The 20,492-nt window shown below is 27.0% G+C and overlaps 2 protein-coding genes and 1 pseudogene across 5 annotated transcripts; 2 read left to right on the top strand and 1 right to left on the bottom strand.

Annotated features, from left to right (window-relative positions):
• Window positions 1-844: 844 nt before the first annotated feature.
• LOC107173967 (PHD finger protein 14-like) lies at window positions 845-9,894 on the top strand. 4 transcript variants are annotated; one of them, XM_089220188.1, is made up of 20 exons: window positions 845-1,219; window positions 2,162-2,332; window positions 2,436-2,557; window positions 2,620-2,737; window positions 2,810-2,938; window positions 3,019-3,256; window positions 3,784-3,888; window positions 4,097-4,266; window positions 4,328-4,499; window positions 4,568-4,700; window positions 4,771-4,927; window positions 5,033-5,119; window positions 5,209-5,371; window positions 5,430-5,568; window positions 5,640-5,691; window positions 5,883-6,055; window positions 6,117-6,328; window positions 7,201-7,309; window positions 8,117-8,175; window positions 9,424-9,894. In XM_089220188.1, coding segments are annotated over exons 1-19 (2,466 nt in total). In that variant the 5' UTR covers window positions 845-1,218; the 3' UTR covers window positions 8,132-8,175; window positions 9,424-9,894. The 4 variants fall into 4 exon arrangements, with proteins under 4 accessions (XP_089076314.1, XP_089076315.1, XP_015380230.2 ...); XM_089220189.1 differs by lacking the exon at window positions 8,117-8,175 and having other exon boundaries at window positions 846-1,219; window positions 9,429-9,894; XM_015524745.2 differs by lacking the exon at window positions 8,117-8,175 and having other exon boundaries at window positions 848-1,219.
• Window positions 9,895-13,825: 3,931 nt separating this feature from the next.
• On the bottom strand, window positions 13,826-17,100 carry LOC107173915 (uncharacterized; annotated as a pseudogene).
• Window positions 17,101-17,358: 258 nt separating this feature from the next.
• Window positions 17,359-18,942, top strand: Rtc1 (RNA terminal phosphate cyclase 1). Its single transcript, XM_015524700.2, has 5 exons — window positions 17,359-17,611; window positions 17,676-17,911; window positions 17,974-18,144; window positions 18,204-18,628; window positions 18,717-18,942. The coding sequence occupies exons 1-5, from the start codon at window positions 17,497-17,499 to the stop codon at window positions 18,865-18,867; spliced, it is 1,098 nt and encodes a 365-aa protein (XP_015380186.1). The 5' UTR covers window positions 17,359-17,496; the 3' UTR covers window positions 18,868-18,942.
• Window positions 18,943-20,492: the final 1,550 nt, after the last annotated feature.

Here is a 20,492-nt window from a genome sequence, read left to right as displayed (position 1 = left end):
TGTTTATACCATAATTGACCAAGGGATCCAACTCTTATCACAGGGGTCTAACTGCACCCATCCCTAATATTATAATGGGACTGTATTACAAATTACAATGGTTTATACAGTGTTAGTCTAACTGGCTAGTGGCTACACTGCGTAGACGCGTAGCAGTAGTTACCATTTTGATATTTTAAAATTTTTGTCACAGATTCTGAGATTCTGACTTTCTGAGATTCATCTGCTCTACGTCTCTACGCTCTAATATTTTTATAGTCATTACTCATTAGTCATTACTCGTTTACTCGTTTAGTCGTTTACTCGTTATTCGTTAGTCATTACTCATTAAACAATGACGGTCGAGCTGGCGAGAATGAGTGGGATAAAATAGTTAAAATATTATTTACATGCTTATAAATCAGCGAATCAGCCATATGCCCAATGCTCATATCCTCACCATGACAATATCATTAGACAGCCATTGTTGTTAAACAATGCATACATACAATTAATAAAAATTATTATAAACTTATAATTTATGTATCCGGTATAGTTTATTGAGTTTATTCCTATAAACTATGAACGGACTACGGATCAATGTATCGATAGTTTTAAATTTGAAGTGACGTTTGAGTCGTTCGACGAGTTTCAATGAGACGTGTATTGTGTAGTGTAAACATTAAAACATGTCAATAATTGAATAATGTCATATTGTCATGTGCAACCTGCCAACAGTGCCAAGGCCGACTGTACTATAGAAACTGTCGCATATTTAATATTTATCAAATTGCAAGTGTAAATACGCGACGAGTATACTCGCACAACAGTATATAGGTAGCGCGTCTAGTCCAGGGTCCAGCCGGTCCAGGCGCCTCGCTTATATCACATAAGTCATGACGATGACATAAGTTATATGTTATATCACAGAATTTTTCTGTTTTTATGATAATTATGAATTTATGACTTTATTTCTAATAAATTGTTAACAATTGTCACTAATTAGCCAATATAAGTAAATTACTAAGGCGTCAAGATAGGTGTCTTTAAATTCTTTACACTATAGCCGTAAAGATCTTTATAGTTTATATTATTCTGATTATACTCGGACAAGATGATTCCATTTGCCGTTCTCGTACACATTTCTTTATCAATCTATTAAATCTATATCTAAATATAAATTTAAATATTGAATATTGTATTAATTTGAAGAATAAAAGTACTTACGGAAAACTGAAAAGTAAGTTTAGCTATTCGTATTATACATTAACGGTCATTTTCTAACATGTGTATCTGGTATTAATAATAAGCATCAACTTCTGTAGTAGTTTCGTATGGCCTTTTATTGAATGTTTGTGTTAATTTTAGATTTGATACCATTAATATCCTTTATTTGAAATTCGAATTAATTTTTGTTAGTTTGTGTCGACTCTTGGTCTTCTTGACTGCTGTGGTTCAATATAAATTTAAAATATAAAATATTGTCTGTAATTAATACAGTTCATATTTATAAAATAATAAACAAACAAATCTTATTATAATTTTAGATACTCAATGCGATTTACACCATCTCTGCTTAATATTTAAGTTACACTTAAAATTATTTAAGCAACACTCCAGTGTATTGCACCATCAAAAAACCAACTGAAATTATATTTAGTCAAACTTAAATGGAGGTTAACCGTGATTAGTCAGTTTTGCAAATTCGACTAGTCGTTTATTGATTGATATGATCGCTATGTTTGATAGTTGGAAAAAAAATCCCCGACTTAAAAACTAATCAAATTAACATGCTTAGAATGTTACAGTGCCAAATGAATAAATCTTTTTTGAATTTATAATTAATTAATTAACACAAAGTCATTGTTGTAAGTGCATTATGTAAGCGATGGTCACATTAAATTTAACTAAATATAAACTATTTATAGAAATAATTTTATTGACAACAGCCAACAGTGTTGATTTTTGCTTTTATTCAGACAATTTATTTTGAATATTTAGTTTATTTTCAATTCAATCACATAAAAAAAAATAGGTAGATACAAGTTAGATACCACATCCTAATACTTTAATATAGTATTGTTTTTTGAAAAGCATTTTATAATTTAACACATAGCACTATAAGCTAAGATAATACATTTAACAATTATAATTTTAATTAAATTTATTATTATGTTCATAGTGGAACGTGATCCCAATAAAAGAAGAGTAAAACCTCCTGCTAACCCAGAATTGGTACATTTAGATGATATAGATGGTGAAAGTTCATCTGATAGTGATTTTCGCATTGAAGATCACTATGTTAACAGTGAATCAGATTCTGATAGAGCTTCAAATTTCACTTTTACCGATGGTAAATTTAAAAAAAATTGAATTGATGTTATAATGTTTATATATATTTTTTAATTCTATGTTAATATCTATATTTTTACTCATATATAAATATATTTTAAAAGATGATGGTGATCAAGAAGAAACTGAAAAAGATGATGAAGTTAATAATGACAGATGTATTGATAGTAATATGACTACTGATGTTACTAGTATCATGACACCTAATCAAGATACTTCTATTAAAGTATAATCTAACTAATTTTTATATAGTTAATTTTCTATTTAAAATTATTATTTATTTTTCAGGTGAATTTAAGAGAAATAGTAAATAATATTCATATTTGTAGTATTTGTTTAGGCGACGCCAGTGATGATGTCAATGAATTAATAGATTGTGATGAATGTGGTATATCAGTTCATGAAGGTAAATACTTGTTTAATAATAATGTAACTATATTAAACAATATAATATAATATAATAAGCATTTAATTTTAGGTTGTTACGGTGTTCATGATTCTGGGAGTGTAAGTTCATCTGTTTCGTCATGTTCTATGGAACCGTGGTTTTGTGAAGCTTGTAAAGCAGGCATAGAAAATCCTACTTGTGAATTATGTCCTAATTTTGGTTTGTAAATTATTTTATACATTCTATTGACCATACGGCATACATATATAAAACTTTTAAATCAATACATTTTGTTTTAGGTGGAATATTTAAGGAGACAGATTGTGGAAAATGGGTACATTTAGTATGTGCTTTATATGTACCTGGTATAACTTTTGGTGAAGTAACAAGTCTCAGTAAAGTTATGTTATTTGCAAATACTACACCTCGATGGGGTAATAAACAATGTACTTTGTGTAAAGATATGAGATTTAGTCGTACTGGTGTGACTATTGCATGTGATGCTGGAATGTGCCGATCTAATTTTCATGTTACTTGGTATGAAAAATATATACTATTATTAAATTATAAAAAAAATAATAATTGTAAATCATACAACTTTTATTCATCATGTTTTAATGTCTCCTCTTTTGTGCTACTCTAAAGTTTCCTTTTATTTAATATGATTTGACGCTAGGTTATAGGCCTTAATATGGTACAGTTGTTAAGCTATATTTATTATTTACTTATTACATAATTTTAAACTAGGTACTATTTACTAAAAAGGCTTTACGTAGACTATATCCTTCACCTTGACCAGGATTCTCTTTATCTATACTTGTCTCCTTTATTAATCGATCATTGCTCACATCTGCTTAGTTCCCCTAGTGGCCTAGTTATCATGACTTCAAAGTTATTATTTTATATTATCACCACAGCTATAAAATATAATATTATTTGTACAATATGTTATAATGTGTTGTATAATTGTATAAGATTTTACCATGTTGACTATATAGGTATATTACATATAATTATCTATTAAAGTGAAGCTGTTTTTATAAGTATTTAATAATTTTAATTAGTGCCCAACAAGAAGGTAGTTTATCTGAAGCAACAAGTCCAGAAACTGACCAAACTGATCCATTTTATGCTCATTGCAAGTTGCATGTAGACAAACTGGTAGCAAAGTTAGTATATTCATCTTTTAAATACATTTTTTGTTTATATATGCTTATTATTTTAAAGTCAAATGAATTAATTCTGATAATGTGTTTCTGAAACTTTTAAGTTTTTGTAATTATTTTTCAATCTTGTTGTTTTAAATTAAACACATTATTATTATTTATATTCTTTTTAAATTTTTTAATAAATGATACATACATATTTATTTTCAAGAAAAAGGAAAAGAAATTGGGAAGTACTACAATTAAGAACAAAGCAAATGAAATTATTACGTGAACAACAGTCTTCTGAAAAATCAGCTACATGGCAACGCAATCAACGTAGACTTGAAAAATTACGTTCTAAGTATTATGAAACGAAAAAGATTATTATAACAGAGTCAAGTAAGTTACTTAAAATAATTTATTTGTATTCAAGTTAAGTTTATAGTTTATTTTTTTAAAGCATTTAAATCAAAAGTTCCTCGTCCTATTACAACATCAGCTTCAGCATGCCGAGCACTTTGGCTAAAAGGTAGCTTAATGGGTGTAAATATGGATTCTTGTGAGGCTATTGAAGAACAAATAAAGGTATTGCGTGATGTACCAAAAAAATGGAATGTACCTACTACATTTAGGTTAGTTAAAATAAAATTATTCTTGTATTTATTTTTTCGTTATGCTTATTTTTGTCTATTATATTTAGTTTGGAATTTGTAAGTTATTTCAATGATAGAAATTTAAGATTGAGTGATTTGAAAAATCAACTAAAACATTTTACTGACCAAAACAACAAACTTCATGATGAATTAACCATTGTTCAAAAACAATATGATCAAGTGATACAACTATTTAATGATATATCTATATCAAGTAATACATATATTATATTTTGATTAAATTTTGTAGGAGTCCAAAAACAATGAAATTCAAAAACAAAAACATTTAGAACTCAAAAATATTATTACAGCATACCATAATGTCATTACATTTTGCAATCCTAATGCTAATATTTTAGATATAGATAAATTTACAAGAGAAATTCCAAATGATCACGATTCTTTATGTGAGTTTAATTTATTTTACTTTAAAACCTATCAATCAATAATTTGTTAATAAGCTGGATATCTAATTTATATTCAAAAATCAATTTTTTTAAATTTGTATATAGTAATAAACAGTTCAACTCCTACTCCTGCCGTCTTAAAATCAGGAATTGGAATCTCAATCAAAAATAATGAGAATTTAGAAATTACAGGTAAAATATGTGTTGAATGTTTTATAGTCATATATATGATGTATTTGATTTTATCGTAAGTAATTAAACTCAAATATTTTGTTTTTCAGATAATGTGGCGCCATTAGGTTTGTACAATAAATGTGGTATTTGTGGTCGTACAAATGATCAGCATTTGCTGGCAAAATGTGACACATGCTATTTATACTATCATTTGGGTTGTTTAAATCCACCATTGACTAGAATGCCTAAGAAAACAAAATTATTTGGATGGTAAATAATAATATTGAATATTTAAAAAAAGTTGTATTGATAAATATATTATAATTAGGCAATGCAGTGAGTGTGATAATAGTAATTCTAACTCTGAACCAGAAACAGTTGATCCAAATGCCCCTAGAAAATTAAGATATGGTGGAAGAGAGCGATCTTTATCTGACAGTCATCGATCTTCATCTATTGTTAATGATGTAAGTATTAAGTTATTTAATAAACTAAAAGTTTCCTTTATTCAATCAACAATTATTTTATCTTCTATTAGCTACAGGATATCAATAGTCTTACAGAACAGAATAAAATGTCCGGTGTGTCAAGTAAGTGTTCAAAATATTTTAAATTTAAAATTTAATTATGATGTTTTCAAAATTGTTATAAAATTGGTTTGAAATATTTTAATATTATCTTATTGCAATACATTTTTAATTTTTTACATATTAACTTGTAATATGAATCATATTAAATATAGTTTATATTAATGGCATTGTTTGCCCTTAAACATATTTAGAGAAAAAAAAACATGAACGGCACAGGGAAAGATATTCTCCAGAAATAATAACAAAACGAGTTAAATCTCGCAAACGCAAACATAAACATCACAGGGCTAATAATATTTCAGAATTGGAACCAGCTAATGATTATTTAGTTAATGAAACACCCCGACAAGGAATTAAGTTATTTGTTAGTTTTTATAACTTAAAGATTTTTAGAATCATTTTAAAATTATATATTAACTATTTAGATTAAATCTGTACCAAGCGCTAGTGGAGTTAAGACAACATCTTCACAATTACTTATTGCATCACCAGTAGATGAACCACCTCAGACATCTACAAAGTCGAAACAAGAAAAGAGTGTTGCACCACTCAGAATAACGACAACATTAACAGATATTAAATTGACTCCTAAATGTGACACTTGTCAAACAACTGGAACAAGCTCTACAATGGTTCAGTAAGTATCATAAAGACAGAAATACTATAGTTATTAATTTATAGCTGAAATGTAAAGGAATTTTAAATTATTTTATCTTGAGATTTTAAATTTAGTCGTGATGTCTGTAAGACATGCAATTTTATTTATATAATATATAATTGTTTAAATTTTTAAAACAAATATCAATTATATTTGACTTAAATTTTTGAGGAAATATATAAACTAGATGCTTGGGCTTAGCGATAAATAAATTGTTTTTACAATTATCTATTTTTTTCTGTTATTAACATTTGGGGTGGTGAAAATTCTCCAAATTGAACATCGGCATCTTTTCTGATAGAAAAATAAATTAAATTGGGAAGGTAAGTAATCAAACAGTCAAAGTTGGAAATTCCAAGTAGTTTTTTGAAAGCGTGAGAAAAACAATAATAGAAAAATGGAAATTTTCATGTAAAACTAAGTTTTTCTGAAATAATTTTTTTTCAGTATAAACTGTAAATACTTAAAAAAAAATATTTATATTATTATTTTCCATATGTGGTAAAATTTTCAAAATATTTTGCCTTTATTTGAGATATTTATTGGTATGAGAAATTGTTTGAATTTTCTTAATATTTAAAACTATTTTTCAATATAAGGATAGTTTATAGGATAGTTTTATTTTAATTGAATAATACAGATTTCTTTAACTATATTTTAGTTGTTTCTAATAATTATGCATTGAGTATAAAACAAAAACTTTATTTTTCTATGAAAAGAAAACATTTTGGTTGGTACTTAAAAACTTTAAAGACAGTTACTTTTTTAATAAAAAAAAGAAGTTATAATTATAAATAATCAAACTTTAAATATCCCTTCTTATATTATATGTATATACTTTATTTCTACAGGTGTGATGAATGCAGTAAAAATTTTCATTTTTGTTGTCTTGATCCCCCAGTGAAAAAATCACCAAAAGTACGTGGGTACTCATGGCACTGTGCTGAATGTGATCCAACGGTACATCAATTATCTCCTTAAGTCTACCATAAGTCTTTATATAAATATTTAACTTGAAGAAAAGAATACAAATGTATTTACATTTATTCACCTTTGAGAGTATACCCCATTTTAATTAAGAATAAACCAGTTGGTGGATAAAGACTGGTCTTAGTTTTGATTCCTCTTAAAACAAATTTCTTTAAAAAGTGTAAAGCTGCAGCCACTTTTTACCATTTATAATTATATACTGTTGCAAAGTATTTAAAACTAATGAGATCTGATTTCCTTACTTAAATAATTTATCATACACTAAATGGTTTATTCTTATTAAAAACAAAGTTTAACAAAGCCCAGGGCTGGGAACTTCATGCATTTGCAAACTTTTTGTGATGTGCATATTAGTCAAAATTTTATTCAGCACCAATTTATTTCTCAATATATAAAACTTTAATTAAACAATGAATGTATCATATTCTTGTATAGTTTTACAAATCGAAACAATTTATTTTTATTTTATTCAATATTAACATTTTGTTAATAAATCAAAAAATAAAAATAAAATACAATTTTGAAAATATAGCGCCTTTGAGTGCCTGTATATATTATAAATTAATCTAGATTTAATATTGATTTTTAATTGATTTTCATTAAATGATAATATTGTAAGTTAAATTTAAAAAAAGCCAAATTTTAATAACAATTATTTTAAATATTTATAATGAAAATATTTGGATAGGTATGTATTTTTTGAAGCTTATTGCCATAGAAATACCTATTTTATAAAACAATAAAATAATAATATTTTGCATATTTATTATTTTTTAGCGCATAATGTTCTGAGCCCTTAGTTAAAGGCAAATTATTTAGTTGGTAATTGTTTAAAGGTAATTTTTGGTTTGACTCCTTGAAATTTACAAATAATTTAAATCTTTAAGTTAGTTTTATAATTTATCTATTTAACTCAGTGGTGGTGTGTAATAGTCAGACATGGTAGTGCAATAAAATTACATTTAACACACCATAGTCGCAACAAAGATTAAATAAATATGTATATTTTTTGATTTATATAAATATTGTTTAGTATTTATGTTATTTATTTAATGGTTAAGTTTTAATAACATTAGATTACAACTGATGCATGGTTGGTTGCTTTAACATTCGGTATATAAAATATAAATTGCGACAATCCGACTATCTTAGCCTTTCCACCATCTCCTGTGTAACCAAGTTTTATACATAAGGAAAAAAACACGGTTTTCCAATTATGCTTGTCTCTGTTTGCTAATACAGATATAAATTATAGGGAACATACTCAGTTGCTCCAAGTTCTGTAACAAATTGGATTATCCGATTACTAAATATAAACTACTATTATGTACATTTTCTTGGAAAACAATAATTTTTCCTTAACATTGTTGTAATTATTTTAATTTTAAAATTATACTATAATCGACAGACATTTATATTAGTATATAATTCTATAAATTATTATTTTTTCATATTGTGATGAGTGCATCCCACTATTGCTCATTGACACGAGCCGCCACTGATTTAATTATCTTTAAAGTTTTTAAAGTTTTAAAGAACAAGAATGCAGTTTCTAAATCATCAATTCAGTTAAATGTTATCTATATATTAAAGATACATCTTTTATATTAGTTATCCTTATGTATGTATGGAGGGTCATGGGCTCAAATTGGTCTAATTTGGGGGGGGGGGGGAACCCTTTAGCTCCCCTGCGTTTTACACCTATAAGTAGTGTATAGCACCATATTTGTGTGTGTGTGTAAATATTGACTGTTGTACCAAATTTAAGTGTAAATATCAAATTTTTGCTTAGTTTGTTACAACAGTATTTATAGAAAACATTAGAGAGTTATGATTTGTAATATATCTACACTAAATATGGTACATAAACTTAAAATAAAAACTTGGGTCTAATACTAAAAATTCCAAGTTTTAAAATTAATCAATTAATTTTTTTTTATTGCCTTGCCAATCTACGATCTAATAATAATATTGTTTTGTTTATCTGGTAAACATAAACAATTAGAATGTACATTTAGGTTTAAGTAATTTGCTTGATCATTTTTTTTTACATTATAAAATAATATTTGATAAATATATTTCAGGACAGTGACTCTTCTTAAAAATATTTGGAAGCACAAATCTTCTATTTTGTTAAGTATCAATGATCTCCAATGATTATTTGTACTTTAAATGATTTGAAAATATTTCTCACTATTGTAATTTAAAGATAAATTCCTTATGTGTTAAAATTATATAAACAATATAAATTATATCATATTTTTCTTAAATTTAAGATCATTTAAATACCTAAAGGTAATACTCATGTCTTTAGTGTACTGTAGGTATTCTTTTCAAATGAGAACGGACAACGTTCGTACATACGGCTTGGCGCATGGTGACAGCGACGGCAGATCGCAGGGAGTCAACGGCAATGGTCTGTGAAGTGAGTTGGATGCGCAAACTAGAATCATTCTTCGTCTACCGCTCAGTTCGTTCTCATTTGAAATAGAGTATACATTACTATGTATTTAAATTTTAGATTTTCCAAATAAAACAAGTTAATAAGTATGAAATGTGAAATATTTTTCCTGTTTCATAGATTCCAAAATAATATATTCTATGTTCTAGAATATCCTTATTATTATAAACTACATTTTTCACTAATTACTTCTTAGCCTCCTTGGATCTATGGTTGTAGTTGTAAATGATTATTTGAGTGAAATGAAATGCTGGTACCATTCACGACACACATGCACTCAAAAAGGTATAAAATTAAGTATACGAATTTTACGACTTTAGACAACTTACTATATTTTGATAAAATTTAAGTTTGTTAACGTTGTCTGATTTTGATCCTGAAAAAATATAGTAGATACATGCAATTTTGACTGAATGTTTATATTAACATTTTTTATAAACCATAACATTTTCAAAATATTTTGACTAGTTTTCATAACTAAGGATTGAAAATTTAAAACACAGATTCCCATAAATAGTTCATATTATAACCAACAAATTTAAAAAAGCGAGAAAGTGGGTATCGCTCTGCTGTACAATAGGTGGTGAGGTGGACCTCTGACTAGGGTAGGTTAGATTTGAATGCAATGATAGGTATCATTGTATACGAAGAACGATTCTGAACGGAGATGATTTGTCAGTCTAGGATCTATTATATTTAAATATTGTCATATATTCTATTTTGAAACAAATATATTATTTTTCAATTAGGATGCATTTTGAATAAGGCATGGTTAATCAATTTTTCCAAAAACATTGCATGTAGTTATCATAATTCATAATACCTTATATTATCATAGATATACATATACCGGGTTTGAGGATAAATCGTTACCATTACGCGATTTCATAAAAATTTAAAACTCAAATGCTCAAAACATTTTTCCTATAATGAAGCTTCAAATTTTTTCTATACCTATTTGAAGGAAAACTTAGTGTTGAATTTTATAACCTTAGATATAAATATAAACAATATTATGAATTTTGAACTACAAAATAATTTGCGAATATTCATGGTTTTGACGAATTTTTGTCAATATTTGAAATTCAAATGCTAATAAAAATGTAATTTGAATTTCCGGTGGACATTTTTTTTATGATAAAGATTGACAAATTTGTACGGAATCTTGTAAAAATTTTCAAATCTTAGATTTAATTTAGTTTAAAACAATTAGCGAATTTTTGTGATTTTTACGTATTTTGTCAAAATTCAAAATTTTAATGCTTATAAAAAAAATTGTGACTATTAATTTCTTTTAATTTTCAACTGCTATTGTATCAATATGTTAAGAGCCTTGTATAAATTTTCAAGATTTTCTACCCAAAAAATAAATTTTCATCGATATTAATTTAAAAAAGGCGGGTAAGTCGTGGATGTCGCTCTGCTGTACAGTAGGTTACAAAATACAAGTGGGTACCATACTGTAATGGATGGAATTAAATTTGAATCCAATGATATTATATCATTGTATACGAAAAACGATACTGAGCGAAGACGGTTTATCTGTCTAGGATATATTATAGATTATTAAAAATTTTCAAATCTTAGATTTAAAAAGAAATTTTTTTAATAATTTCTAGTTAAAAATAATTTGCGAATTTTCGTGATTTTCGTGATTTTTACATATTTTGTTAAAATTCAAACTGAATGCTTGTAAAAAAAATTGGGCCAGTATATTTCTTTTATATTTCACCTGCTATTGTAAAAATATGTTGGTAGCCTTATATACAATTTAAAATTCTTAGATATAAAAGGAATTTTTTTTATGAATTTCTAGCATAAAATAATTTGAACATTGCCGTAATTTTTATGTATTTAGTCAAAATTTGAACTTTAAATGCTTATAAAAAAAAATTGTGGCTATATTTCTTTTATTTTTCAACTGCTATTGTAAAAATATATTATGAGCCTTTTATTAAATTTTCAAATCTTGATATAAAAGGAAATTTTTTTATGAATTTCTAGCATATAATAATTTATGAATTTTTGTGATTTTTACATAATATGTTGTCAAAATTCAAACTTTAAATGCTTATAAAAAAAATTGTAACAATGTATTACTTTTATTTTTCAACTGCTATTGTAAAAATATGTTAGGAGCCTTGTATTAAATTTTCAAGTTTTTCTACCCAACAAATAAATGTTAATCGATATTAATTTTAAAAAAAATTAATAATGATCGAAAATTGCATATGCCTATAAATAGTTCAACTTGAGTCAAAATGTTTTGAAAATTGCATGGTGGATAGAACATACTTATATAAGCATTCGGTGAAAATTTCATGTATCTATAGTCATTTGTTTTAAAGTGGCATCAAAAACCAATTGATTTTGTCGAAAACTGATGGTGCGTAAAATTTCCTGTTTTTATCCTTAATTTTTAGTTTGTTTATCCTGATTATTTAGAAAAATATTGAGAATTTTTTACTTTTGATCCCCCAAAGTATTAACTAGATTCACTTTCTGATTTAACAAGGTACTGAAGTTAAAAGTCGAAGCATTTTTACTGCCCCAAAACGTAATGACAAATACAAAAAAAAACATACACATCATGGTAAAATCAATACATTCCTCGCTCCGCTCAGAATCTAAAATTTATATATTGTCAACTGCAGCAGGTCTGCCCATAGCTTAGTTACAATAAAAAATCAAAAACTAATCTAAATAAATTTGAAATCCGTAATATATTTTTATAATACACGATTGAATGGGTGCGCATAAACATAGGAATGCAAAGATCAGGAAAATAAAAATCAATTATACATTTTTACAAGAAAAATAATACTAGGTATATTAAAATTATTATAGGGGCATTCGATCTATAAAATAATAGATTCAGTTAACACACTTTATGCATTCCGCCATTCCGGCAATAGGCAATAGCCATTCGGTTTCCCGTAATAAGAATGGGAGACATTTAAAAAAAAAATTATAATTAAATAAAAAAATTAAAATTATTCATGTTTTTTAAACTATGGGTATATGGATATTTTCAAGCTTTTCTACCGAACACATAAATTTTTATCGTTATTTATAGAAAAAAAAACTAAAAAAGTTGAAAAATTTCATCGTGTTGTCACTGTGTTTCTGAATGTCCAGCGTACCCGATATATATGTGTAAATACTACGTCATACGACAATAAATTAACGGCTTAAGATAGAATTTCCATCTAATGGTACGGTTTCCCTTTCGCGAACGCGAACGCGAACTACGAATTAAGATCGCGTTCGCGTCATGTTGGTTTGCTTTAGAGTCTAGACGATTCCAGGTTACGACCGAAAGATTTATAATTTATATTTTAAGTCGTCCGTCAGTCGAACTTGATATTTTGAAGTGCTAAGTTCACGGTGCACGCGCGAGTACTGTTCGTTTTTAAAAATTATTACAACGGATACAGTCGATGAAGAAATCTTAAAAATTCTTTTGCTAGAAGAAGAAGATGATGATGTAAGATCTTACACTGGTATTTGTCAGAAGAAAAAAGAAAGCAGCATGATCCATTATTTACAAAGAGGAGTACCGAAGGTTATCATGAAATACTTATCAACGGCCATCCGAAAAATAATGAAATTAAGTTTAGGGAATTTTTTAGATTAAATCGTAATCAGTTCGGTTTTATTTTGAATCTATAATAAGAGACGATTTAACAATAAATCCAACATTTGTTATAAGGAAACCCATATCAGTTATCACCAGAAGAAAAATTGGCGGTTACATCATTGAGGTAAGTACAATTTTTCAATTAGGTACAGATAAAGTAAAATGAAATAAGAACTCAGATTCATACATTTATTTGTGGAATACTTTTGTTTTATTTTAATATACAATTTATATCAAAGTTAATAATAAATCAATTTTTTATTGATTAAAATAAATAAAAATAGTTACCTTATCATATATTTAATTGACTTATTATGAACAATTAATTTTAAAAAAAAATCAAAATACCTTCTAAGATAATATTCTAAAATATATTGTTAAATTTCTAAATTTCTTGAGAATTGGTGTTCCATTCATCATTCGTATTTTGAACTGACTGGAAAGGCGTAAATGTCGTTGGATTTGCTGGTCCAAACTGTTGTTCAATATTTGAATATAATTATGAATCTAGTGATGGTGGACTATAACTGTATGGAGTAAAGTTGTTAGAATATGGGGAACTACTTGTTGAAGTATTTGACTGTAATGATACTCTGCTACTGCTAGGTGTATGATGTGGACGTTACATGTATATGATTATTTGCAGCTTGAAGTTCCAAGTCAATCACAATTGTCAACATTTTCAATTTTGCCTGTGAAATTAAGTGTGGTGGCAACTTTTTGACAGATAGAGTTAAACTTTTGAAAAAATTATCAACATCATCGTACTCATTCGTATTTTTTTTAGCAATCAGTTGTGTCATCAGCTCTATTCTTTCTTTAGATCTTTTTTCCAATAATTCAGTGACTTTTAAATTTTTTCTTTTATTAGTCGATTTTTGTGCTTTTGAAGTCGACGGAGATTGAGGACCATGCGTTACTGGTAATGCCTGGAGTATAATATCATCTTGTGTGATATTTATTTCCTCTTCGTCTGAGCCAGAATCTTCTTTATTATCAGTATCATATATATTTGATGTAGTGCTATTAAAATGAATAATAAATGTTCATAATTTGTTATTATAGCCAAATTAATATTAACTGCAATTATTAAAAAATATGTATCAAAAAATTTAAAAAAAAACAAATTTTGAAAAAAAGTTAATAGTTTGCGAAATAATTATTGTTGCACTTGAAACCAATCACTCTATCATATGTAATAAGGTACTTACTTTCTTTCTTGTGGTACTGTATCCAAAAAAGTTAAAAATGGTGCTAAATGCCATTTTGAGGGTTTTGAAGAGGCACTTGCTCCAGTATTCATTATTCTTGCCCGTTTATTTTTTAAATAGGCATATTTAATATTCTTGTACCGTCTCTTGCAGTCTTCATCTAGTACAAATAAATATTCGTAATCGATTTCGAACAAGAATTATTAAAATACTGATTAATAATAAAAACATAATTTATAAAAAAAATTATAAAATTTATAAAAAACAATCAAATAATTACACTCAACTTTTTTTTTGATTTTCACTTAAAACAAGTTTACCTATGAAGAATCTTGTATTAAATTTTTTGACCGATCGAATACATTTTAATCGACGTTAGCAAAAAAAAAAAATAAAAAAAACCCGAAAATGTATTATGCTTATAAATAGCTCAACAAAAGTTAAAATATTTTGAAAATTTTATGGTGTATTGAAATTGCAGATATAAACATAAAACGCATCTGTATACTGCAGTATATTAATTAGTAAGCTGTAGATTAAAAAATTATACTTCGTTAACTTTAACAAATAAAATATGTATAACATAAATTGTTGTCGGTTATTTAGTTATTAGTACCAGCTATTATATTATTATAGTATATTTTGATTCAAATAAATTAATAAAAAATGGCATGCATATAATATATTATGTATATTATTTTTTTCAGATTTTTAGCTTCTGGAGAAACGTACCGTTCTTTATCTTTTGCTTTCCGAATATCACACAGCTATATTAGTATTATAATACAAAATACCTTAAAATCTATGAAAAAGCATCTGTTAACACATTGTATACCTAATCCGAGTAAATTAAATATGAAAGATAAAGCTCAAGAGTTTTGGACAAGATGGAATTTTCCAAATTGTATTGGCGCAATCAATAGTAAACATATTCGAATGAAGTGCCCAAAAAATACCGGTTCTTTATATTTTAACTACAGAAAACATTTTTCTCTCGTCTTATTAGCACTGGTAGATGCGAATTGTAAATTTTTAGCCATTGATGTCGGGTCCTATGGTAAAGAAGGAGACAGCGGCATATTTGGAAAATAAATAATGGGACAGCAAATTTATTCTGGCAATTTTAATTTCCCAAGTGACGAAAAACTACTAGGCTCTGATAATTCTACACCATTTGTTATTGTTGGCGATGAAGCATTCAGACTTCACAGACATATAATGAAGCCGTACTCTAGATCTACGGCTAGACAAGATAGAGCAAAAACTATTTTTAATTACAGGTTGAGTCGTTGTCGTTGAGTGACGGAAAATGCATTTGGCTTATTAGCACAAGTTTTCAGAGTATTTCATACTGCAATAGCAATTGATGTAGAAGTATGCGACGATTTAGTTATTGTCGCATGTTGTTGGCATAATATGCTGAGAGATGCGTTTTTAGAAAAAGGTAATAAAATTTACTATGAATATGACGAAGGATAAAGTATTGAGATGGGCACTTTATGTAGTAGAGGTGGTTTTGTGAGTGCAGATAGTTTTGATGTTAGGGGAAAATTTAAACAATTTTTTATTCAAGAAGGTGCAGTCTCGGGGCAAAATCACCAAATTTCAAGAATATCATCTACCAATACTTAGTGTGTTTTTTTAAAATAAATAAATAATTAGTTTTAACTGTTTCTAAGTATGTGTACAATGTTTAATATAAGTAACCGTCTAACACAAAAATGCTTACATTTTAAAAATTATTTTACTATTTTAATATTTTAAAAATAATTCATAATTCATTATAATATAATATATCACGGAGATTAAAATTAGTTTTGATATTATAATATACACGATAAAAATAAATGTCCAGAAATTATAATTTATTTTTTGCTTGTTGTATAGATGTACCTACACGTGCTTTCATCAATTCTAAAATACTCAATCATAAGTAGACAGTGTTATATATAGTCTTACCTTGAAAATAATTATTTATTTTAAACTTAAATGGTTAAATTATCTGTTGTATACTTGTTATAATCGTAATATTATAATGTCAATGTAAAAACAAAGTTATTTATATTCCTAGAAATTTAATATTTTTTACAAACAATATTTATAATATTTCACTTCGTCCAACGTTGCAACTTATATCTTTCCAAATTGCATCCCGGCTGTTTAAATCTTTATAATTCTTACTTTGGGGATTATAAATTGTGGGGTGTTTAGATACAGATTCAACCAATATCTCGTCTTGCTCCTTAGTAAATTTTACCATTGAACAACTCATGTTTTGAACGACCGATGTGAACGTGTGTTCAATCTATCGGAGTGTAGCGATCACTTCACTAGTATTTGCCTATACAAAATCCCTTAAATTATAACTATTATATTTTAAGGGGATGAATAGGCAACCACTTTGACGTTTATCGCGCCAGTCGCCAGAACGCCCAGAACCACAGAACATAGTCTCTATGAGAAAATTTATACATATTTCCGTATTGTAGTATTTAGCCTGTATAGTATTTGATCACAGAATAATAAACTATTTGATTTGTGCTAATAATATATTGTTCTGTGATTTATTACACTAAATACTTTTTTTTCATAATTTAATTTTTCATTGGATGGTCATACTGGTTTCCAAACATTATTCCATCATTCCAAATTATGATAAGAACTTGTATATTATTTAGAGATCCTATACTCCGAGATAGCACTGATAGTAGGCTGCCATGCGCCCATGCTGCAAACATTGCTGCTTAATGTCTATTTATCTATTGTGTGTTCTAGGCTTCAGCCTTTAAATTTTAATTTTTTTTTATACTTATGCTTCAATTCATTTGTCATTTAAAAAGAAATTATGATTTTTGAAGGCTGCAGTAATTTTCGTACAAGAATAATATTATCACTTCTAAGTGGTAAGCCAGTTAAAATACGAAATATTCGATCACAAGAAAATGAACCTGGGCTCAAAGGTAAAAATATATTTTTAAGATACGAAATATCACAAATTAATAATAATTGTCTTTACAATTTTAGAGTTTGAAGTAAATTTCCTACGTTTAGTTGACAAATTAACTAATGGAACTAATTTGGATGTCAATGAGACTGGTACTGACTTATATTTTCAACCTGGCTTACTTATTGGTGGTGCAATAGATCATGATTGTTGTAAATTACGAGGTATAGGGTATTACTTAGAACTAATTATCATGATTGCACCTTACTGTAAAAAAGGAATACAAGCCACACTTAAAGGAGTTACTAATAATCAAGTAAGTTATTAAAGCGGTTTATACATTTTATTGAAAATAAAAATATTTATTTATTTTTAAAGAAAGATCCATCAGTTGATGCTTTTAAAGCTGGAGCCCTAATAATTCTTCAGAGGATATTATTATTAGCTACAGACGCAAATTTGGAAATAAAAAAACGAGGAATGGAACCAGATGGTGGAGGGGAAATATATTTTTCGTGTGAACCTGTTAAATATACTAAACCATTACAAGTAAAATAATAATCTTTCTTCTACCTATAATTTATCAACAATTTATTTTTTATGTAAAGTTAACAGATTTTGGAAAAATTAAAAAAATTAGAGGGACATTTTTTTCATTGAGGGTATCACCATCAATTTCCAATCGGATGGTAGAAAAAGCTAAATCTGTTATGCTTAAATTTATCCCTGATGTATATTTTACGGTGGATCATCCAAAAGGAAAACTATGTGGAAAATCCCCAGGTTTTGGTGCAAATATTGTTGCATCAACAACTAATGGAATAGTATTAACTGCTGATAGTGTTTCACTGCCATTTACTGGTCAAAGGACAACAGCAGAAGAAGTTGCAGAAAATGCAGCATCAGCTATACTTGAAGAGATTTGGCGCGGGGGTTGTATAGACTCTTCTTTTCAATCCATTGTACTTCTTTACATGGCTCTTAGACAAAAAGATGTATCTCATGTTGTATTAGGACCATTATCACCTTACACGTAAGTAGTTATTTTTAAAATTAAAATTAATAATATTTATCTATTAAAACTAATAAATTTGATTTATTTTATAAAAAAAAAAATGTAGGATTCAATTTTTAAGACATTTGAAAGAATTTTTTGGGATATCATTTAAATTGGAACCTTATACTAGTTCTCAAAATGAAGATTTACGCCAAGGCTGTGATTCAAAAATCTTAGTAACTGGAGTTGGTATTGGTTATAATAAACTAGTTTAAAATTATAATACAACATATTTTTATAGAAAAATGTATTTTGTTTTGATTTTTAAATAAAACTTCAATAACATGATATTTTCATCTACTATTAAAAATATAATTATATAGGTTTGTTAATATATTTTACACATATTTTAGATACTAGGCCAGGAATAAAAAATAATTGTATGGCATTTTAAAGAGAATGACCAAATTTAATCATTTATTATTTAATTTTAATATCATAGAAATTGTACTTTTTTTTAAAACTTTTGAATTTTAATCAAATATTCAAAATTAAACTTGTTTAAAGCTGCAGATATAAAATGTTTTGAGGTTAGCTGTTCATGACAAATTAGGTATTTCAAAAACAAAAAAAACGAATCTAAAACAAAAGTATTTATTTTGTACAATCGAAAGGTAATTGTAAAGTCTTTGGTGGTGGACAATTATTTTTTATTACATTATTTTATTATTTCATACCAATATTTTGTCCATCGTCATTGACCTAGTAATGTGATTATGCTTTTTAAAACTGATTTGAATTCACCGTGATGTCTACTTGAGATTGGTCAGTTTACTTTCCCGGATTTCACTCTGCCAACAACTATATATTTGGCTTGACTATCTTGAATATTGCAAACGTTGATTAATGGAATTTAAATCAGAAATCTTAAAATGATGGATCTCAAATAGACATAATGAATTTATGAATTCAGATTAGTTAACTGAAATATTTGATCATTAAGGTTTGTAAGGAAAAATGGACAAAAAGTAGATAAAGATGAGCTATGAGCGTAAAATGTTTATCATTCATGCATTCTGCATCGAGGCTGTGACTTGTATGAGTGGGCTCTGCTATTTCTTTTACGCACAGTTATAAATACTAATGATCACTCACTACGTGCACGTTTACAAGAAATTTTTGGTTAATTTATTAAAAATAATAATTATATTTTATAGTTAGCAAATATTCGAGCATGTTTCCCACACCATTTATTAATTTAGTCTCGTACAAAAATGGGTTTCCAAAAAAACTTTACTAAGTACAACTGATGCTAAGAATACGGTAAAACTTCAATAGATATTAAAGTTAACAATGGGTGTGTTTTGAATACAACAATTAATTATTTTGCGCATTTTTTTATTCTGCATTATCTATGTTTTATTTTAAATATTCTGTCTATAATAGCATATATTGCAGGTGCAGCATTAAATAAGTTTTTGAAAACAATAAAAACAAATTACTGCATATCATAGCATGAATGTGAAATCCCGATCAACATGACCTTAATGTTATCTAATGATTACACATTTTATTATAGATATAGAAAAATAATATTTATTTTCAAAAGCATTAAATATTTATTTTGAAAATTAAATAATTCTTATGTGATAAATTCAGTCTGCCCAGTTATCTAGCGATATAAATGACACTACAACTAATGCTGTAAATTAATCATGAGGATTTTAAATTTTAGCGGTGACCGTCGGTGTTATAGATAGCAGATTATCTCTATCTCTTAGTTTTCGTGGTTATCACTCATCATGGACTATAGATAATATTTCATAGATAAGCATATGGAATACACCAAGGTGGATTTATAAATCTAAATTAATAATTAAGATTAAATTTTTAATATATA

The sequence above is a fragment of the Diuraphis noxia genome, unplaced genomic scaffold (assembly GCF_037042655.1).
Source record: "Diuraphis noxia isolate RWA-SAM2 unplaced genomic scaffold, SU_Dnox_SAM2 contig0002, whole genome shotgun sequence".
Taxonomy (NCBI): Eukaryota; Metazoa; Arthropoda; class Insecta; order Hemiptera; family Aphididae; genus Diuraphis; species Diuraphis noxia.
Note: the sequence above shows the minus strand (reverse complement) of the source record. Positions and strands in the feature narration are given on the sequence as shown.